At 46.5% G+C, this 23,386-nt stretch overlaps 1 protein-coding gene across 2 annotated transcripts in view; it reads left to right on the top strand.

The window, feature by feature from the left end:
- NNT (nicotinamide nucleotide transhydrogenase) overlaps positions 1 to 23,386 on the top strand; it is a 116,303-nt gene that overhangs the window by 2,654 nt on the left and 90,263 nt on the right. Inside the window, exons 2-3 of one of the 2 annotated variants that reach the window (XM_040421271.1) lie at positions 13,687 to 13,881; positions 20,694 to 20,923. In XM_040421271.1, the coding sequence (XP_040277205.1) occupies positions 13,731 to 13,881; positions 20,694 to 20,923 (381 nt within the window). In that variant the 5' untranslated portion in view covers positions 13,687 to 13,730. Of the gene's footprint in view, positions 1 to 13,683; positions 13,882 to 20,693; positions 20,924 to 23,386 lie in introns of both variants that reach the window. The other variant, XM_040421270.1, reaches the window with a different exon arrangement.

Raw genomic sequence — 23,386 nt, 5'->3', positions numbered from 1 at the left:
GGGTCTGTATGTGTGCACATAGGTGCAGTGGAGGCACGGTGGGGTCTGTATGGGTGCACGTAGGTGCAGTGGAGGCACAGTGGGGTCTGTATGGGTGCAGTGGAGGCACAGTGGGCTCTGTATGGGTGCACATAGGTGCAGTGCAGGCACGTGTAGCGGGTGCAGGGCCGCGTTCTCCCCATGTCTCTATTTGGAAGTGCAGCTGCTCTCTCGTATTGTGATGAATGGGCGCTCGGCATTATGATTGACATCTACAGCGTCCAATCACATTCGTGCCGCGTACGCTAGCATAAAATAGAAGATTAGCTGTTCCGCAGGACAACCAATGGGATGCGTTCCAGTTCGGTGTGGGTGCGTCTTACGTGGTGACGTACGTTGTGGGACGCAACGTAATTGGAGTGGCTCTGTGTAGGTGACTCTCGGTTTGTCCTTGAAGGCGTGACGTCACGGGTCGTTGCCTAGCAACCCAGTGGCGGCCTAGAAAGCGCTCTCAAGTTCTCAACCTCTAGTTTCCAGCATAGGTCACCCGGGACTTATCGCAGGGCACCACCGGGCGCGGGAGGCAGCTGTAAAGTAACTGACACATGCTGGAGACTGAGCTATTGCTGCTGCCCGGGCAGTTTTAACTCCTCTCACACATGTCGGGCCTCCAAGCGGCTAGATGGAGCAATGTAACCTGGATGAGACAAAAATAATAATAAACTTACAAAAGAAAAACAATGTAATAAAAAAATAAATTAGTGTTGGTCCAGCACCAAAGTGCTCGAGTAGAACACCTCTACCGACTACCGAGCACAATGGAAGTCAATGGGAGAACCCGAGCATTAACCACCTCCCTACCGCCTAACGCAGGGATGCGTCCTGCGGGCGGCCGGGTTATTCCTCCTCGATGCATCTACGCGTCATCTCACAAGACGCGAGATTTCCTGTGAACGCGCGCTCACAGGATCGGGAGGTAAACAAGTTGATCTACAGCCTGCCAGCGGCGATCATTCGCTGGCAGGCTGTAGATGCGATTTTTTTTTTTTTTTTTTAACATCAGAAAGGTATCCCAACCTGCAAAAACTCATTTCAGGAGGTTTTCTTTTTTTTTTCTTTCACTAACTTTTTATTAAATTTTCCAGACATATGCAGTATCTGCACACTTTGCTCTATGGTGTGGAGGACTGGGCTCACTACCCTGCCCCAAATTATCATATTTATGTATATGATTAAAGGGATTCTGTCACCACCTATAAGCCCTGTGAGCTAAACATCTGCTCATGTCCAGGGCAGCATTCTGATTTCTAAGGTGTCCTTATAAAAGCTATTTGTGGCTTTATTCTGCGGAAAAACAGGTTTTACTAACCTGTCAATCATTGAATTAAGGTGCCCAAGCAGGGGAGGTCTGTGGATGCATGGTGCCTGGCCGCACGCATCGCCATTCGTGCCCAGCGCCGCCTTCTACTCCTCAGTGCCGCCTCTCCCTCCCCCTCCTCCCGCTTTAAGATCCCGCGCGTGCGCACAGGCTCAGCCTGATGCGCCGTTGCGGACTGCTGGCATCGGCTTCTTCTTGCACTGTGCGCACGCGCCGAGAAGGGGACTCTGCTACAGGTTGCCGGAAAGGTTTACTGCAAGTAAACTAGAGATGGGAAGTTCGGATCTTTCACATGAATCAGTTCATTTGAATCAGTTCATTCAAATGAACCGATTCATGAATTGAATCTTCGGTTCATTCGCTGAGCTGACAAGAAGCAAGTGAACCGAAGCTTAGGTTGCGCAATGCGCATGCGCGGGTGCTTCCATTCACTTGCTGACTCGCTGAGTCGGCTCTTGGTCTGAGTCAGGAAGTTTATTCCTTAAAACCCTGTGTGTAATTATCTACCCCACTGTAGGGAAAAAACAAGCATTTAACACTGGGGTAAATAATATAATTAAAATGGAGGGTTAAATGTATTTAAAAAAACAATACATCTCTCTCAATAGTTCTATAGCTACTGAATGAGACAGAAGAAGGGATGCCTTTAACATATATATCTCCTTGAGAAGCCAATTTGACCCTAAAGGGTTAATTCAACCTGTAATCTAAACTCTGTGTCCTGTCACTTCTCTTATCTCTGCTCTGCTATCAGTAAACCTTTCCAGGATATATTGTTTCACATGCGCATCAGCCGCTATCTAATAGCGGGAGACTCCCTGAACGTCCGGGAGACTTGAGATCCCTGGGTATATTAGACGCTGTTTTGTTAACAGAGTCTGATATAACTGCTGCCTGGTCCTCTGGTGGTCCCTTTTGCTTGGATCGACCACCAGAGGACGCAGGCAGCTCTGTAAGTAGCACCCAGCACCACACTACACTACACCCCCCCCCCTGTCACTTATTAACCCCTGATCACCCCATATAAACTCCCTGATCACCCCCCTGTCATTGATCACCCCCCTGTAAGGCTCCATTCAGACGTCCGTATGTGTTTTGCGGATCCGCACATTGCCAGAACTATATAGAAAATGCCTTTTCTTGTCCGCAATTGCGGACAAGAATAGAACATGTTCTATATTTTTGCGGAACGGAAGTGCGACCCGGAAGTGCAGATCCGCAATTCCGGATCCGAGCGGGACAAAGTCTGTCCCCAAAGAAATGAATGGGTCCGCAATTCCGTTCCGCAAAATGCGGAACAGAATTGCGGACGTGTGAATGGGGCCTAAGGGTCCCTTATCACTGCCAGTTAGCCACTTGTTAGGTAGTTAGCGCCCACCGCACCGCAGTCACTGATTAGTCGCTGATTAGCGTCATCGCTGTTGCTAATCAGCACTAGTACTATATAGTATCTGTAAGTGATCAAGACTGATCGCAATCAGATCTATATCAGTACATTAGGGTCACCTTAGGCTCTACAAAAAAAAACGCAGTGTTCGCCCGATCAGGCCTGATCTTGTGCGCACACTTGCGTTCAGTCCGCCCCACCGCAGTGACAGAAATGTTTTTTTTCTGATCACTGCAAAAACACAGTGAAATCGCTGCGGCGCTATAAAGATCACTTTTGAGCTTTTTGGATCTTTTTTAGCGATCGCAGCTTTTTTTTTTCTCTCACTTTTTTTGGCAGAGATTTTTTCATCCACATTGATCGATGCGAATGAAGAAATCTGTGCCGTTCATTTTTTCTTTCAGCCCATAGGCTTAGCGGAAAAAAAAAATCTCATTACCCGTATGCTCAATTTAAGGCCTCATGCACACGACCGTGCTGTTTTTTGCGCTCGCAAACCGCGGATGCGCAAAAAACGGAAGGCGCCCGTGTTGACTTCCGCAATTAACGGAACGGGCGCCGGCAATATAAATGCCTATTCTTGTCCGCAAAGCGCGGACAAGAATAGGACATAATATATTTTTTTTATTGGGGCCGCGGAACGGAGCCACGGATGCGGACAGCAAACTGAGTGCTGTCCGCATCTTTTGCGGCCCCATTGAAATGAATGGGTCCGCATCCGAGCCGCCAAAACGGCGGCTCGGATGCGGACCCAAACAACGGTCGTGTGCATGAGGCCTAAGGAGAATAGCAGAAACTCCTAATGCTGGCCATACATGTAATGATTGCGGAGACCCTCAAATGCCAGGACAGTACAAACACCCCACAAATGACCCCATTTTGGAAAGAAGACACCCCAAGGTATTCGCTGAGGGGCATAGTGAGTCCATGAAAGATTGAACTTTTTGTCACAAGTTAGCGGAAAGGAAGACTTTGTGAGAAAAAAAAATCAATTTCCGCTAACTTGTGCCAAAAAAAAAAAATCTTCTATGAACTCGCCATGCCCCTCACGGAATACCTTGGGGTGTCTTCTTTCCAAAATGGGGTCACGTGGGGTATTTATACTGCCCTGGCATTTTAGGGGCCCTAAAGCGTGAGAAGAAGTCTGGAATCCAAATGCCTAAAAATGCCCTCCTAAAAGGTATTCGTTGGACTTTCGGCCCCTTTGCGCATCTTGGCTGCAAAAAAAGTGTCACACGTGGTATCGCCGTACTCAGGAGAAGTAGGGCAATGTGTTTTGGGGTGTCTTTTCACATATACCCATGCTGCGTGAGAGAAATATCTCTGTAAATTGACAACTTTGTATAAAAAAAATGGGAAAAGTTGTCATTTACAGAGATATTTCTGGCTCGCGCATCGCGAGATTTCGGCGCTCCAGCTCTGTGACGTCAGCCAGCAAGGAGGAGATTCGGAGGACGCGGGGCGGTGCTGGGCTCCTTTCCGCTTGACTCCTCTCCGGACACAGGACACATATCAGGTTCATTTGCATATTGATCAAAAAGGTTTTTTAACACAATAAAAGCGCAGAGAGCTGTGGGGACTGGGTATTGCAGATGTGCTAGTGGCCATCTAGCAGCCCATGTGCTGAGGAAGCGAGCGTCCTTTTCTCAGAGCGCCTGCGCCGAATGAAGACACGTAAGGCGCAGGCGCGGGATTTGAAATGCTGACAGGGCCAGCCGGAGGAGGAGAGCGCTCGCTGGCCCTGTTAATCAACAGGAGGAGGGGGCGTTTTTTTGAAAGGAGGATGCGGCGGCTACCAGCAAGTAACCTCCCTACTTGCTGGTAGCAAGGTAATTAACATATTATAAAAGTGCGGTTTTTAAAGAAACTAAGCCACAGAAAAAGGTAAGAGCACTATATATTGAATAATCGCACTATAAGGATTTTAATTAGCCCAAAAATGAAAAATGACTTTTGGGGGGTGACAGAAGCCCTTTAAAAGGACTTTTGGGTCTATAACAAGTATAAAAGCTAAAATATTGCTATTTCACTCCCTACACTATCTCTCCCTTCTGCTCTACAGCTCTCCCTGGCTGATACCGGCCTGGATTCCTGCTCAGTGCAGGAGCGCACTGCGTCATTGGTTGCTATAACGCCATGCGCTTCGTGCCGCCGTTGCTGTACAGTACAGCAGCGGCAGCACGAAGCGCACGGCAGCATATCATACCAGGCCGGTATCTCACAGTCTGTGTTCCATGGACGTGTGCATGAGGCTTAAGACTGAGCCGATGACGTGTTCCGGCCAGCTAATCACTGTAATGCTAGTAACCAACATGGCTACGGCATTACAGAGAGGGCAGTACTTCCCCGCACGTTTATTGGCTGCGTAGCAGCCAAGAAACGTGCGGGGAGGAGACTCGAGCATCGCTCGAGCACACGCAGTATTAGGCTGAACACCACGATGTGCTGAGCATCGCGATGCTCGAGTAAAATTAGTGTTCGGCCGAGCATGCTCGCCCAACACTAATAAAAATAATAAACTAAAAAAAATACCCTGAATGCAAAAAAACGTAATTGGTATCGCCACATATATTACAACCTGTGTGATAAAATCTGTTATCCCACACAGTGAACACCACACAGTGAACACCATAGAAAGACAAGTAAAAAAAGTGTCCAATGTGCTGTCCCATCAGCAACAAAAAACTGCAATAAAAAGCCCCAAAATGGTCTCAGAAAAAGCAAGCCCTCACATTTCTCCGTCAGTGGAAAAAATAGCTGGCGTTTTTCTGCAGCCTTCAGTCAAACACCAGCTCCAGATGTTGCATAGAAGTCTGTGGGAAATACTAAATGCAGAGCAGGCCGGCTTCTTATGGTGGTTTTTTTTTTTTTTTCTAACTTGAGGTGCAATTTTTTTGGGGTCAATTGCCTTATTCTCATAGACAAAGAAAAATTTGTGACAAAAAAGCTTGGAGAAATGTCTGAATTTCCTGACTTATTTACCAGTCAAAAAAAAAAAAAAAAAAGCTAAAAATGGTTTTGCACATAGGTATTTTTAGCACTTGTGTTTTTAATGGCTTTGTTTTTTTGCAGCTGCAGTTTTTGATGCTTTTTTGCTGAAAAAAAATATGGGAAGTATGAAATGTAGTAGACACTAGTTTTTTGGCTTGGTGTTCTATTTCCATATTTTTTTTTTTTTTTTTTTTTCTTACCCCAAGTAGTTGTGTTATTTTCAGACATTTTTCCATCTTTCTCTGTAGGGGTAAAAACTGCCTGAAAATATCATGCTATCCTCACCTTTGTTTTGGGGGGGGGGGAAGTACTTTAAAAAATACATGCAATATAAAAAAAAAAGTTTATCGCTTTCTTTAGTGGTCAAAAAAACTACAATGTAGTTTCACACGCAGCTTTTTGTGGCAGTTTTTTAAAGGGGTTTTCCTAAACTTTTATGCTGATGAGTCCGACACCCAGGACCCCTGCCGATCAGCAGTTTGAGGAGGCACCAACTCACGAAGTACAGCGCCATACATTGTATAGTGGCAGTGCTTGGTATTGCAGCTCAGCCCTATTCACTTGAGTGGGGTTGAGCTGCGCCTAGGCCATGTGACCTCTAGGAGCAATGAGGGCGTTGCTGTTACACCTAGAGGCTCAGCTTTCTCTACAAATCTGTGCCCTCTTCACTTTGATTGACAGGGCCAGGAAATGTAAACGTCGTTACGCCTGGTCCTGTCAATCAAATTGGAGAGGGTACGGCAGTTGCAGAGCCTCTAGGAGTAATGGCATATAATAAAACCAAATTTTTCTCTGCAATGCGGACACATATGAACATGGGACCAACACAGATGCCTTCAGCTGCCAAGCGCACATGTAACAGGTCAGCCAGTGTCATCTGCTGACAGATGTGCTTAAAAAAAAGCAAAAAACGGATAGCTGTTTTCCTCCATGTTTCTGTTATTTTTTGCAGGAAAAAGGTCACAGCTGTCAGGGCTTTTTGTCCCATCAGAATAAGGCTACATGCACACGACCGTATGTGTTTTGCGGTCCGCAAATTGCGGATCCGCAAAAAATAAAAACCTGTATGCCATGCGTTTTTTTTGCGGATCCATTGTAACAATGCCTTAAAACGGACAAGAACAGGACATGTTCTATTTTATTGCGGGGCTACGGAACGGACATACTGATGGGGACAGCACACGGGCGCAAAAAAAAAAAACGGAATGGACACGGAAACAAAATACGTTCGCGTGCATGTAGCCTAAATGAAACCTGCCGAGACAGACACAAACTGAGAGCAAAGTAACTCATTCCAACAAATGGGGATTTCAGTGGATGAGTTTTCTCAGTGAGGGAATAGAAATTTGCAGAACACGTGTAAACAGTCCTTAGTACTAAACCCTTACGCCATGTGAGCGGAGGGAACCTGATATCTGGTAACTAGGGCAATGACAGAAGTTTGGAGGCCGCCGTGTATCTGAATGGAGACATCATCATAAAATATATTCAATTTGGTACAGCAAATTATTGTGCACCATGGACCTCCGGTGCTGTATTCAGACGGCGAGCATTCCCGACGTAAATCCGCAAACATCTGTAAAATAGGTCACAGGATGTCTAGTCAGGGGAGGAAAGACAGAGCGGAGATGGCATCAGCCGAATGAGCAAGAGAAACCAATTCACTACTGTCCTGTAATCAGAAAGGGAGATGAGGTCAGGAGATAAGGGACTATTCCTGGACTGCTGCACCTCCTAATGATGCCTTGTAGTATATTACAGAGCAGTCAGTAAAGTGTTAACAGGCCGCATACAGGGTGCGCCGTGATGGACTCCATGTTTGTCGGCTCATACAGTAGCTTACGGCATTGTGCTGCTGACAAACAGGGGAACTGTATGGGGAGTGATCGTAGTAATGACTGCTTAATCCCATACTGAGAAGATGATTACTGCATAGAGGAAAGGGGAAAGCCCTAAATACCACTCAACCAACAATAGTGCCAAGTTGGAGACTTAAAGGGGTATTCCGGTTGTTTGAAGTTATCCTGTGGATAGGGGATAACTATTAGATCTGTGGGGGTCCTGCTTCTGGGACTCCTACCAATCGCGAGAACAGGGGCACTGAATTTTCAGAAGAGTAGTGTCACATAGCCAGGTTCCTGAGAGGCCAGACCATGCTACTTTGGAACGGTACTCCTACAGGCGTGCTATGTGTAACTAAGGAGGCTGAGTCCCAGAAAACGTATTCATTTTTTTTTTTTTTTTTTTGTTTTTTTTTTTTGTTTTTTACCACTTCAAATGCTCTAACAAAGTCCAATTTGTGTCACAAAAAACAAACCAACCATATTTAAAGTGTCATATTTTTTTTATTTGCTAGTTTATTACAGCTAGGCATGTATACCTGAGTTAGGCCTCATGCACACAACCGTTTTTTTTTGCGGTCCGCAAAACGGATTTCCGTTGTTCCGTTATCCGTGACCGTTTTTTTGTCCGTGGGTCTTCCTTGATTTTTGGAGGATCCACGGACATAAAAAAAGTTGTTTTGGTATCCGCCTGGCCATGCGGAGCCAAACGGATCTGTCCTGACTTACAATGCAAGTCAATGGGGACGGATCCATTTGACGTTGACACAATATGGTGCAATTGCAAACGGATCCGTCCCCCATTGACTTTCAATGTAAAGTCAAGAGTCCCTATTATACCATCGGATCGGAGTTTTCTCCAATCCGATGGTATATTTTAACTTGAAGCGTCCCCATCACCATGGGAACGCCTCTATGTTAGAATATACCATCGGATTTGAGTTAGATCGTGAAACTCAGATCCGACAGTATATTCTAACACAGCGGCATTCCCATGGTGATGGGGACGCTTCAGGTTAGCATATACTAAAAGAACTGTGTACATGACTGCCCCCTGCTGCCTGGCAGGTGCTGCCAGGCAGCAGGGGGCAGACCCCCCCCTCCCTCCCCCCTGTATTTAACTCATTGGTGGCCACCAATGTGTTAAATACAAGGGAGGGAGGGGGGGCCGGCCACCAATGAGTTAAATACGGAGGGGGGCTGCTGCCTGGCAGCACCTGCCAGGCAGCAGGAGCAGTCATGTACACAGTTCTTTTAGTATATTCTAACCTGAAGCGTCCCCATCACCATGGGAACGCCTCTGTGTTAGAATATACTGTCGGATCGGACGAAGTGAAAAATCAGATCTAAATAGCTTTTATGCAGACGGATCAGTGGATCCGTCTGTGTGAAAGTAGCCTACTGCCACGGATCACGGACGCGGATGGCAATCTTGTGTGCATCCGTGTTTTTTCACGGACCCATTGACTTGAATGGGTCCGTCAACCGTTGTCCGTCAAAAAAATAGGACTGGTCCTATTTTTTTGACAGACAGGAAACACGGATGCGGCTGCAAAACGGTGCATTTTCCGATTTTTCCACGGACCCATTCAAAGTCAATGGGTCAGCGAAAAAAAACGAAAACGGAACAACGGCCGCGGATGCACACAACGGTCGTTTGCATGAGGCCTTAGTCTGTCAATGATTGTCAAAAGACCTGTGATTACCTTATAATAACAGCTTTCATTAATGTACCTTATAATAAAAGCTTTCATTAATGTCCCCTTTCCCTGTCCACTGGTCCATTAAAGGGGTTATCCAATCCGATAAAAAGCCCCCCAATATGCTGGGCCCCCCACACTGAGTATACTTACCTGGGTATCCTGCGCCGCTCCTGGTCCCCGCACCACTGCTGCTGCTTCTCCCCGTGCACGAATGGCAGGCAGGGACAGGGACGGGCCTACCTAGCATCGCGGTTGACGCTAGGGAGGCTCATCCACGTCCCGTTGGGGGGCAGTTTATAGGATTGGATAACCCCTTTAAAAGACTGTTGCTATGGCTTGTCTGTCTTCCCTTTAGTATAAGCGGAAAACAGCGAGGCGTGTCTCTCAGTAATCCAATCTGATTGGCTGGCAGGAAGCTGCTGGCTACAGCAAGTGTGTATGTGAGGGGAGGGAAGGCAGTTTTGACCTGGTCACATTCTTGATCTGTTCCTGCACTGTGAGAGTAGTAGTACATCTACTTCAGCGCTCAACTTGGAAAGTTCCACCTTGTACCGCCCAGGTTTGACAATATTGACCCTTTTTTATCTGCCAAATTCTTGGGATCATACTGGTGTAAATGTTGTAGTGCAAACACGCTTCCTGATGGCTACCTCACGCTGGCTATGCTTCATGCCATTTTGCACAGCTTTATCATGTCAGTATACTGTAAGGTGCGTGTCCACACTGCAGGTATACCAGTGTTTAGGCCCAGGTCAGAATTTAGTCTGCTCTCAGTTTCTGGGGTCCAGGCTATGACCTCCAAATGCAATAGCTGTACGGGTGTAGGCGCATGTTGTGGTTTACACTTAATTTTTCCGAGCAGATTTTCATATGAAAGATCTGCAGGGTAACACAGTACCAGCTAAGTAGATGAGATTTTCAATATCTCATGATCACGGCGTGGAAAGTTTCTGTGGGGAAATTGACCCTCGGTATGGATTTTGAAATCCACGGCATGTCAAGTGTTTTCAGTGCAGATTTCACCATTTGTAATGGAAAGGTAAGATCTTGGGCAACGGCGCAAAATCCACAAGCAACACGGAAATGCAGTGAAAAGAGCACGAAAATCAGTGCAGAAAATCTGCAACAACGACACTGCAGTGTGCATGTACACGCTTTTTAAAAATATATTTTTTAGACCGTTTCAACCACAACATCTAAATACAACCTTTTATAAAACGTCCCCTCTACTTTTGTTAGCGGTTGCTTTGTGTGTTGTACGGGGTGCTCCCATAGTTCGAGCTTGTTATTTTATGTGTCACTTCATGGCAAATCTCTGGTGCAGAGACAGAACAGTCCGGAAAACACATATACAGATCTATACATCTAGGACGCCGGGCACGAGAGCTCGGCCTGCGCCACGCTTAATTACTTTGACACAACGTGTTCTTCATTTTGCTTTCCTCCCATTTTCTAGTGTTTTGTGTGGTGCGTTATCTGGGGTTTAGTGTTTCCCTGTGTTCGGTGTTCACCTCTTTTGTTCCCAAGGTTGGGGTGGACTGAGACCAGATCAGATCTAGTAGGAGGCAATGATTTGTCAGGTGCTGTGAGTAATTTTAGTAATTGACACATGAGACGGGGTATTACCATGATGTCATTGGGTTCACGTGACGGCTCAGACACTTCTAGAGGCTCGGGAGACATCTGCTTCACACTTGGAGAAAAGGTCCGCAGGCAGAGAAGGGTCCTCCACACCAGACCTTTGGTTGTCACCCGTTTGCTCGCACATCTGAAGCAAATCGTAGACATTGCTAAACACGTGGAGCAAAGATTCCTCTACCCCCTGGTATTGACTCTTTCATCATCCCTTCTGCTTTGTGGTAGAACATATAGTGCTGGGAAAAGTCTGTTTTATAGGTGCTTTCTTAATCAACATTGCTTAGTAGTCAGATAAGTTGAATTCGGTCAGTTCCCAATTTACATCCATATTTCAGCAACATTGCAAAAAACAGCCAAGAAACCATCCATTAAAGGGGTTGTCCAGGTCCCTTCTTCACCCGTTCAGCTCTGAGTATAGTGGGGCATTTCATGCTCCGATGCTCCCCCTTGTCCTGCACTTTACCACATAGAGCAAGGACTGTTTGCTTATGTTCTCACACTGTTAGGGCTCATTCACACGACCGTAGTGTTCTGCAATTTGCGGACTGCACCTGGCCGGCACGATCATAGAAAATGCCTATTCTTGTCTGCAATTGCGAACAAGAATAGGACATGCTCTATCTTTTTTTTGCGGGATCGCAGAACGGAACTACAGATGCAGACAGCACACTTTGTGCTGTCCGCATTTTTTGCAGCCCCATTGAAATGAATGGTTCCGCAAAATTGCAGAACGGTTGCAGAATGGGACCTTGGACGGAGGCTTCTACCTAGCAGTGATCCTGGTGACGTCACCAGCACTAACGGGTGGTCTATACTGTAGCGCTGCCATACAGAGACCCGATACATCACTGGATCTAAAGAAAAAAACCCTTGCCGTGCGTGATACAGCATGTAAGCATGAAATGCTCTGATGTTCCTCTCATTCATGCTGAATGAGGGAAGAAGGGGTTATGCCCAAGTTCAGCTCTGAACCCAGACAACCCCTTTAACGAAGCAAAAGCCTATTGCCTTTCCTGACATGTCTGTTTTAGTAACTACTTGGATTCCCCATGTAAGGCTACTTTCACACTAGCGTTCGGGTGTCCGCTCGTGCGCTCCGTTTGAAGGGGCTCACGAGCGGCCCCGAACGCATCCGTCTGGCCCCAATGCATTCTCAGTGGAGACGGATCCACTGAGAATGCATCCGCCTGCCAGCGCTCAGCCTCCGCTCTGCTCAGTGAGCGGACACCTGAACGCTGCTTGCAGCGTTCGGGTGTCCGCCTGGCCGTGCAGAGGCGAGCGGATCCGTCCAGACTTACAATGGAAGTCAATGGGGGCGGATCCGCTTGAAGATGACACCATATGGCTCAATCTTCAAGCGGATCCGTTCCCCATTGACTTACAATGTAAAGTCTGAACGGATCCGCTCAGGCTACTTTCACACTTAGAAAATTTTCTAAGTTTTTATGCAGACGCATCCGTTCTGAACGGATGCGAACGTCTGCATTATCGGAGCGGATCCGTCTGATGAAACATCAGACGGATCCGCTCCGAACGCTAGTGTGAAAGTAGCCTAAGAAAAAGAAAGCTCATGGATCACACTTCCACGTGCTATGCCTTTTATTTTATTGTTTTTCAGCATAATTTACATTGCTTCTCTTAATTGTATATGACGTCATAATTTATAGACTGCATACAAAGCCATTTTTCTGTGTTTTGATCAAAATGCATAGACCCAGTCACCGCGTCACGGTTTCTTCTTTTGAGTGGGTCCCTTCTCTAACTTTGCTCAGCACCACGTGATGTCCTCCGCCACCATAGTGTAGCGCCGCGTGGTTGCTGTGGGACTGTGCCTGTGGGTTGGTGTGGCCCGGTGCCAAGGGCACTTAGTCTGACAGCAGGGATGCTATTGGACTGCTAGGTCGTGCCGCCTATGTTGCTGCATCGGTGGTCGCCACATGGTGCTGTGCCTAATTAAAGTAGAGACCCAGTTGAAAGAGGTGACCTTGACGTGGTGAGTGAGCCTATGCATTTTGATAAAATAATGTATGCAAATGGTCTTGTATAAAGTATGGGGTTGTATACAATTAATAATGCCGAGAAGCAATGTAAATTATGCATAGCATGTGGATGTGCAGTCCGTGTGCTCTTTTTCTTTTGGCATTATTCTGGAGCGTTTATTGCTATAATTCCTGTTTTGTACCATTCCCTTATTATGAATGAATTACTAGCAGTTTGCAATAAAGGTCCAGATGGGTGTTACCAGTGGGTGATATGTCCCTACACAGTATGACAGCCCTGGTTGGATAGTGTTTTTAAGAATAGATGCTCCAGAATTGTGATTACATGGGGAATACAAATACTTACTAAAACAGACACGTCAGGGGAGGTGACAAGTCGTCTTTTAAAAGAAATTGAGCAAGTGCCGATGAAACTGGACAACCTGTAGTCAGATGTGGAACCAATAATGGGACAAATCTGGGAACAATCAATCCATAATTGATCTGTAATTGATGACCTATTCTCGGGGTACAGTAGATCATGGATATCAGATCGTGGGGGGCCAGACTCCATATTCACTAGACTGGGATTGAGACGCTGGAAGGCCATGTGAACGATGGAGGTGACGTCACAAGCTGATTTTATTTTTATTTTTTTGGGCAGTTTTTCCAGCAGCTGATGATCTGCTCAAAATGACTTGGACCTGTTTTTGGGAGTTTTAGTATCTGTCTGTGCCAATTCCATTTGTTACATGTAGAATTTAATTTCTTTTCTTCTTGTCTCCAGAAGGACGTGTAAGAAACGTAGAAGATCTTGAATAAGTTCCAGCAAGCATGGCGAGCATCCTGAGATCACTAGCTACCAGCTGCACAAGTCCCCTGTTCAATGGTGTAATCTCTGTGAAGGTGCAGACTGTGAAGACGCCATGTCTGCGGATGTTTCGCACCCATCAGGTTCTCTGGTGTCAGCAGCCAGTCAAACAAGGTAAGTGCTCCCCTCTTCTGACTGCTCTGCACCAGATATCAGGGACAGGGACTTGTCTGTATGTATTAACAGTAGCAAAGCAAGCAACACACCGCACGTGCTGCTGTCATTGCCAACATGGAAGGACACTTGTGCATATGCTCAGGTAACGGAACGGTATGGTGATTGCTGATGGTGCACGAGCTCTTAACACAGGCAGGACTGTATGCTGTAGGTGTAGGAGCTCATGCTCCATCAGCAGTCACTATATGATTAGTATATGATGTGTCCATGGAAGTTAAAGAGGACCTTTCACTAGAATAGAAAATGTAAACTAACTATACAGACATGGAGAGCGGCGCCCAGGGATCCCCCTGCACTTACTGTTATCCCCGGGCGCCGCTCCGTTCTCCCGGTATAGGCTCCGGTATCTTCATATGTTCGGCTCCACCCAGTGGAACCTGCCGGGGTCTCCTTCTCCCAGGCTGTAGCGCTGGCCAATCGCAGCGCTCGGCTCATAGCCTGAGTTTTTTGGTCTCAATGAACTCCTTTTCAGATGAATAATGTATGGAAAGTTGAATGCTGCCCTCTACTGGCCCATACAGGAATGAATAGACAGGATGGGTTCACATCACGGTTTTCCAGTCCGTTTAACGTATACAAAAAACGTATACGTTAAACAGATGCTTCAGACTTATGCCATACAGTGGCAGCCGTTCCCCATAGAGTTCTATTATAAAAAAAAGTTTACGTTTTTCTTTTTTTAACCAGGATACAAGAACGTCATGTGCTGCGTATTTGTATCCTTTTTTTTTACTAACGTGTCCGTCAAACAGAGGCATAAAACGTGATGTGAATCCACCCTTGTAGTTTACACTGGACCTACCTGTCTCTGCTATTTCCCTCCAAATTAAACATGGGGGAGTCCACAGGTTCTTTTATAGTTCAGCACTACGGACGATTCTCGGCCTTAGGCCTTATTCACATGACTGTGTCAGATTTATTTTTTTTCATCTCAAAAACGGTTTTAACATGGAGGCAAATGTTGCTCTAATACCCCACCTTATAGTGCACCTAATACACCTCTGTATAGTGGAGCATGCGTGTAGTATGTGGGCTATGTATACACAAATACGACAGATCGCAATGTGAGGAGCCATCATCCGGGAAGCATCCTCCTGCTCAGACTGAGAATTTTCCAGCCAGAGCCAGATCCCCGTGTAGCGTGTAAAGATCACGTGCTAGAGAGTTTAGTGCATACCAGTCGTGAGGAAAACCAGTTAAGCTGGAAGGTTAATGATTGATGGTGGACGGACCGACCTGCCTGACTTTCACTGCTGCCACCAGAGGACGAATGTAAGGGCGACCGCTTCATGGTTACTGTGCGCACGTTGCCAGGACTGTTCCTCCTAAAAATGAAATTCAAAAATAATAGATTAGTAAGGGTACTTCCACACCTGCGTTGTTGGATTCCGGCAGGCAGTTATCGGATATAGTTTTTCCAGAACACTTGGGGCCGGGTCCTTTCAATGGGAAATAATGCTGGATCTGGCATTCCGGCAAGTGTTACGGAATTTTGGACGGAGAAAATACCGCAGCATGCTGCGCTTTTTTTCTCCATCTAAAAGCCGTACAGTGACTGAACTGAAGACATCCTGATGCATCCTGAACGGATTGCTCTCCATTTAGAATGCATTAGGATAAAGCTGAAGCGTTTTTTTCCAGTATTGAGCCCCTAGGATGGAACTCAATGCCAGAAAAGTTTGACGCAAATGTGAAAGTACCCTAACTGAGCTGTGCTTTCCTCCTCATTATAACCCCCGGGGGTATTCTCATGAAGACACAGATGGCATATTGCCCGGAGATGCCATGAAACTCTTGCGCCCCCTACTGATTACTAGTGCAAAGTTGCAGTGATGCAAGGAAAGTGTCCCTTCATCTCCGGTCGGCTTTGCTTTCTCCCGACTTGCGCATTAACCTTGCAGTCTATGGTAAAGGATAAGCGGAGCCACTTTATTCTGGTGATCAGCAATCGGCCTCCCGCGGATTAGACATTGGTAAAGCCTTCCCAATCTATTTTGCTGGCAGCTGGGACATCGTTCACTTGTGACTCTTTTATAGCGAGCTTATAACTAGGAAGCGGCAGAGTTTTAAGTGCTGCTTTGGTTGTGCATGGAGCAGAATAAATAATGTGAGATCGTGTTTGCCAACTATTTGTCGTTTGTGATTGTAGCCCCCACATGTTCGGCATCATGACTTCACACAAAAAGCCTTCACCCGCACTCTTACGATAAACAGGGGACCGCACCTCGCTGCTAGTTCTCTGCCAGCCATTACCGAATAATTCGACATCTGTTCAGATTTATGTCAGGAGGCATGGATTGATGAAAGCGCAAAGCGAAATGCCATGTCCAGTGTTTCTGTAAATAAGAGAACTGGAAATGTGTCACTGGCACCGGACAACGAGGACGTCATTCCGGATTACCGGTATTACACAATAATAGGGTTGTTATCGCCGAGCGTCACTGAATGAGAGTGGCAGTGATCGGAGCAAGCCACGTAATATATGGATGACTAGGGATCGTAGTATGAGTGGTTACTGCTGCAGGAGTATGGAAGAGACATGGAGTAGTGGTGTCCTCTTATAATGAAGGGGCGCCTGTTAGGCCACATTCAGATGGGGTGGTTTTTCAATGCATATTCCTGCTAAAAATCATATGTAGATATAAAAAAATGTATGCAGATTTCAAGGATTCTTGTGGATTCTAAAAGGAGTTTACATAGTGACCTATCCTCAGATTAGGTCATCGGTAAGAAATACTCCTGGGACCCTCGCCAATCAGCTGTATGAAGAGGCCACGGCACTCCATGAGTGATGTGACGCCACTTTTATTGGCCACATAGCCTAGACGCATTGAAGTGAATGGCGCTGAGCTGCGATACCAAGCGTAGCCGCTGTCCAATGTACGACACTGTGCTTGGTGGGCTGCAAGGAACCTGTGGTGCTGACCGGAGCCCTGTGGCCTCCTCAAACTGCTGACCAGCAAGGGTGCTGCTGGCAGTCGAACCCCTGCCCATCTCATATTGACCTATCTTGTGAATTCTGGAGAACCCCTTTTAAAAGGGTATTCTTAACTGGGATTTTTATGGCATGTCCAGAGATGGCATCTCTGGGACCCAATCCCAATCTCGAGAACAGGTCCACATTGTGTGCTGCTGCGGAGGAGAGGAGGCTGCACATGTGCATCCTTCTCCCTTCACTGCTATGAGACCTCCGGGAATGACAGAGTAAGCGTGTCCGGCTAGCAGTCCCATAGCAGTGAATGGAGTAAACCACACGTGCAGCCTCCTCATCTCATTTCTGAGATAGGTGTCGGTCCCACCTCTGAGACCAGCTCCTATCAGACCTTTGTGGTCTGGACTTTGGCTGCTTTGTCTCTTCCGCTTGCTGTGGCAGAATTTTTTTTACCCCATTGTTCTTGCTGCTTTGGATAACGGGCAAGTCCAGTCCTTCAGTCACAGTCTTGTGACATCCAGTAGATGCGTTATATGTTGCTCTTCAGTTTTTTTTATGGTATACCCACTTTTTCAACCAAATATATATATTTTTTTTAAATTGCAGCTTACCCTTTTAATATCATGCCGATCCAGCACTGATACTCTGGTGCCCCACCCAGTCTTTGTTTACAAGCAGCCGGCATCTGACCACTGCAGCCAGTCAGTGGCTTTAGTGGTCACATGCCATACTACTGGCATCACTGCTTAGCTATGGAAGCCATGTGCCGGTATCATTGACTGCCAGGGTCTCAGTGCTGGAGCTGCAGAAGATTAAGAGCTGTTTCCTATTGTTTGTTTTCCCGAGGGAAAGTCCAGCTGTTAAAATCATTTTCTTTAGGTTACTTTCACACCAGCGTTTTAGTTTTCCGGTATTGAGATCCGTCATAGGGTCTCAATACTGGAAAAAAAAACTTCAGTTTTGTCCCCATTCATTGTCAGTAGGGACAAAACTGAACTGAACAGAACGGAATGCTCCAAAATTCATTCTGTTCCGTTCCCATTCCGGAGAGAAAACCGCGACATGTTGTAGTTTGCTTTCCGTCCTGGGATGAGGAGCAAGACGGATCCGGCATGACCCCCAATGCTCAGTCAATGGGGACTGATCAGTTTTCTCTGCCACAATAGAAAACGGATGCTTCCCCCATTGAATTTCAATGGAGTTCACGATGGATCTGTCTTGGGTATGTTAAAGATAATACAACTGGATCCATTCGTAACGGATGCAGACGGTTGTATTATCAGTAACGGAAGCGTTTTTGCTGAACCCTGCCAGATCCAGCAAAAACGCTAGTGTGAAAGTAGCCTTATTCAGAGGATGTTAAAACCCACTGTGGACACCTGTAACACAAAACCACGTATGCTTTTCTAGTGGTCTGGAGATGTCCTAGTGATGTTGTGACTAGGTATACCACTCGAAACGCGTGCTGTTGAGCTGGAAGCTTTTGTTATTAAACTTCTTATAATCTAGAAGCAGAATTTGAAGAAACGTTTTTTAAAAAATATTCTAGCGGATTGTGTATTCTATGAGACCGATGTGTCTCTATGCTTACACCTAGAGCGCTTTGTTGTCCGATTCTGCGTTCATGTCTTGCTCTCTCACAGGGTTTGTTTGTAGTCTGTAACCATGGAGATACAGGAGTCTGCACTGGAGTTGTAAATACAACACAGTAGAAAGTTTTTAAGACACACTAAGGCTACATGCACACGAACGTTTTTTTGCGGATAGGATACGGACCTATTCATTTCAATGGGTCCGCAAAAGAAATGCTGACAGCACACTGTGAAAATAGAGCATGTCCTATTCTTGTCCATTTTGCGGACAAGGATAGGCATTATTACAATGGATCCGCAAAAGAAACGGATGCCATATGGACGTCATCCGTTTTTTTTTGTTTTTTTTTTGTGGATTCGCAATTTGCGGACCGCAAAACACATACGTTCGTGTGCATGTAGCCTAAGGGCCCTTGCACATGAACGTTGTTTGTTTCCGTGTCCATTCCGTTTTTGTTTTTTTTCGGATAGGACGCGTACCCATCCACTTCAACACACCGTGTGCTGTCCACATCAGTATGTCCGTTCCGTAGCCCCGCAAAAAAAAGAGGGAAGAGCAAAGGCATGATGATCGCTCCTCCCTATACTGAGGAGGAGATCGCTGCTTGTAAGGGCAGTAGTCTCCTCCGCTAGCAAGCAGATGATTGCCTGCCCGATCTGGCTGTCTAATACAGGCCTCCTGCACACGAACATGTGCGCCCCGTGGCCGTGCTGTGGCCCGCAAATTCACTTTAATGGTTCTGCGATCCATGTTCTATTTTTTTATGCGGATAGCATCCTATACGCAAAAAAACGGAACGGACACGGTAACAAAATACATTCGCGTGCATGCGGCTCTATTGTGAGGTTGCTTTATTTTATATTTAAGGCCTCCTGCACACTTTAATGGGTCTGCGATCCGCCCGTTCCGCAAAAAGATAGGACATGTTCTATCTTTTTGCGAAACGGTACGGGACGAAACCCCACGGAAGCACTCTGTAGTGCTTCCATAGGGTTCCGTTCCGTGCTGCCATTCCGCATCTTCGGATTTGCGCGCCTATTGAAGTGAATGGGTCTGCATCCGTGATGCGGAATGCCCACGGAACAGCGCCCGTGTATTGCGGATCCGCAAATGCGGTTCGCAATACGGCAACGGGCAGCACGCGTTCGTGTGCAGGAGGCCTTAGGCTACATGCACACGACCGTATGTGTGTTGCGGTCTGCAAATTGCAGATCCGCAAAAAAAAAGAAAACGGATGACATCCTTATGCCATCCATTTTTTTTTTTTTTTTGGCGGATCCATTGTAACAATGCCTAAAACGGACAATAATAGGACATGTTCTATTTTTTTATGCGGATAGCATCCTATACGCAAAAAAACGGAACGGACACGGAAACAAAATACATTCGCGTGCATGCGGCTCTATTGTGAGGTTGCTTTATTTTATATTTAAGGCCTCCTGCACACGAACGTGTGCTTCCTTTTGCCGTATAGCGGACCCATTCACTTCAATTGGTCCGCAAATACGGAGATGCGGAATGGTGCGGAACGGAACCCTACAGAAGCACTACAGAGTTCTTCCGTGGGGTTTCGTCCCGTACTTCCGTTCCGCAAAAAGATAGAACATGTCCTATCTTTTTGAGGAACGGGTGGATCGCGGACCTGTTAAAGTGAATGGGTCTGCGATCCGTTGCGGCTGCCCCACGGTCGGTGTTCGTGCATTGCGGCCTGCAATTTTTCGGGCCACAGTATGGCCAGAGGGCGCACACGTTTGTGTGCAGGAGGCCTAAGGCTGTATTAGACAGCCAGATCGGGCAGGCAATCATCTGCTTGCTAGCGGAGGAGACTACTGCTCTTACAAGCAGCGATCTCCTCCTCAGTATAGGGAGGAGCGATCATTATGCCTTTTCTCTTCTCTTTACTGATCATTGTTTGCTGGCATCAGAGCGTGATTAGATGAGCGAGCTCATTTATTGGGTAATCAGCGTCAGTATTACACTGCCAGATCATCGCTAACGAGCATTAATACAAACGCTCATTAGCAATCATCCGGCAGTCAGTCTGCCTGTCCAATACAGGCATTAGTTATTGGAGCAATGAAGAAACAATGGCCTCAAAATTGCCCATAGGCCCGGTCCCCCTCGTGACGTCTTGTGCTGGTTTCCTCCATGTAGAAAAAAAATATAGCGTTTCTCCTCTGATTTCTCATTTACACTGCATGGTGTACTGATTTGTCTCTTTCAGGTATCCCCTACAAACAGCTGACTGTGGGAGTTCCAAAGGAGATCTTCCAGAATGAGAAGAGAGTGGCGTTGTCTCCTGCCGGGGTCCAGGCCCTGGTTAAACAAGGCTTCAATGTCATAGTAGAGTCTGGAGCTGGCGATGCTTCCAAGTTCTCTGATGACCAGTATAAAGAGGCCGGGGCCAAAATCCAGGGGACAAAGGAAGTTTTGGCTTCAGACTTGGTTGTCAAAGTATGTAAATCTTTTGGCGTCTTAGTTTATTTATTTATTTTTCTCCCCTCCTTTGGTGCTTGCTCAGTTTACGTGGTTGTGGACTAATATATTAGTTATTTTACCTGCAGTTCTCACACTGAGAAGATGACTGCTGGACAATGAGATCACATTCTGAGTAAAGCACTGAAGTATTATTGCCATCTCAGACATTGATGGTATATTGCTACATATGCTATCCATGTCAGATAGGTGTGGGTCCCACCTCTGGGACCTGCTCCTATCTCCAGAACAGGGCCCCCAAAGTGAAGGAATGCATTACGCATGAACGGCGTGCTCTCCATCCATTACTATGGAAGTTCCCAAAACAGCAGAGCGAGCATGCTCAGCTTTTTTTGGAACTCCCATAGCAGCGAATGGAGGGTGGCCGTGCTTGTGTGGTTTACTCTCTTTGCTTTGGAGGTCCGTTCTGGAGATAGTAGCAAGGTCCACTATCTGGGACCTGCTCCTATCTGACATTGATGACTTATCCTAGCAATATTTCATCAATATCTGAAATCAGTATAACTCGTTTGTTTATATGTTCTGTAGTAAGTCTACGCTGCGCAGACAAAGACTATCTAATTCCCCATGGTTTATATAGGGCAAGCATAGTCTAGCGCTGTACAGAGAATGTCACCACTCTGTTGCCTCTTGAGGTCTATAACAAATATTTCTGATAAAGCAGGTCCCATATATTGGGAGGGATGCCTAAATCTTGTACAATCCCTTCATAGTCTGGAAATAGAAAAAAACATATATATATTTTTTAATATACTTGCCTTCAAGACTATTTTGGGATCCGTTGGTGGTCATGTGTGTCCACTTGGCAGTGCCAGCATGGTTGACCGTTTCAGTAGACCATGTGGCTGGCTTGTCCCTGCTTCCCCCATCCTTTGTCACGGTCACTGCTTGGTCTCCATGCTGATTCCCCCCTCCTTCCTTTTTTTCCTCCTTCACCCTGCTTCCTGACACGCTATTGAGGACATGCACTGTGAAGGGGACGAGCGCTCTCAAGGAGGGCTAAACCTGTGCGTTTTAGAGTACTCCTCTTGACATCACACTCTGTTCTCACAGCAGCCCGAATGCTACAAGAGCTGTCACTGTCCATTAGGAAGGGGGGACTAGATGGGGAAAAAAAAAAGCCATGGATGGATTCAGAGATCTAAAGTTTTTGGAGGACATAAGTTCTCTTTAAAGAGGCCCTTTCACTAGAATAAAACATCTAAACTAACTACACAGACATGAAGATCGGCGCCCAGGGATCTCCCTGCACTTACTGTTATACCTGGGCGCCGCTCCGTTCGCCTGGTATAGCCTCCGGTATCTTCATAGTTAGGCTCCACCCAGGGGAACCTCCAGGTGTCTCATTCTCCCATGCTGTAGCGCTGGCCAATCACAGCGCTCAGCTCATAGCCTGAGAGGCTTTTTTTTCTCTCAGGTTATGAGCTGAGCGCTGCGATTGGCCAGCGCTACAGCATGGGAGAAGGAGACCCCGGCAGGTTCCCCTGGGTGGAGCCTAAATATGAAGATACCGGAGGCTATACCGGGAGAACGGAGCGGCGCCCGGGTAGAACAGTAAGTGCAGGGGGTTCCCTGGGCGCCGATCTCCATGTCTGTATAGTTAGTTTAGATGTTTTATTCTAGTGAAAGGTCCTCTTTAAAGGGTGTCTGTCAGCAGTTTTGGTACCTATGAAACTGTCTGACCAGTTGTATGTGCACTTGGCATCTGATGACATCTGTGTTGGTCCCATGTTCATATGTGACCTCATTGCTGAGAAAAATTTGGTTTTAATATTTGCAAATGAGCCTCGAGGAGCAATGGGGGCGTTGTCATTACACCTAGAGGCTCTACTATTTCTGCAACTGACGCGCCCTCTCTTCTTTGATTGACAGAGCCAGGTGTGCTGAGGTTTTCAATACCTAGCCCTGTCAAAAGGCAGAGGGCGCTGCAGTTGCAGATAGAGCAGAGCCTCTAGGTGTAATGGTAACACCCCTGTTGCTCCTAGAGGCTCATTTTTCTCATTAATGCAAGCGCATCTGAACATGGGACCAACACAGATGCCTTCAGCTGCCAAGTGCACATGTAACAGGTCAGCCAGTGTCATAGGGACAAATCTGCTAACAGATGGCCTTTAAATGTCTAATGGGTCTTAAAGGGAACCTTTTCATCACATTCATGCTTCTCTAACCACAGTCAGCATGAAGTAAACCGGCTCAGTCATTACAAAAAGCCATGTTTTACTTCCCTTTTCTCCCCCACACGGAAAGGATGTTTTTCCAAATATGCTCTCCATAGTCTCCATCCAGGCACAGTGGTCATGTCTGCACGTGTGAGTGAGGAAGTTCAGATGACAAGTACATCTCAGCTTCCTCTAGGTGTTGGTAGTTTCAGGAGTCTCTCGTCTCCACAATATGTTTTGCTGAACACCAGTTGTTTCCTAG

The sequence above is a fragment of the Bufo bufo genome, chromosome 2, assembly GCF_905171765.1.
Source record: "Bufo bufo chromosome 2, aBufBuf1.1, whole genome shotgun sequence".
Taxonomy (NCBI): Eukaryota; Metazoa; Chordata; class Amphibia; order Anura; family Bufonidae; genus Bufo; species Bufo bufo.
The sequence above is the reverse complement of the archived record's forward strand: the minus strand, read 5'-3'. Positions and strand labels throughout refer to the sequence as shown.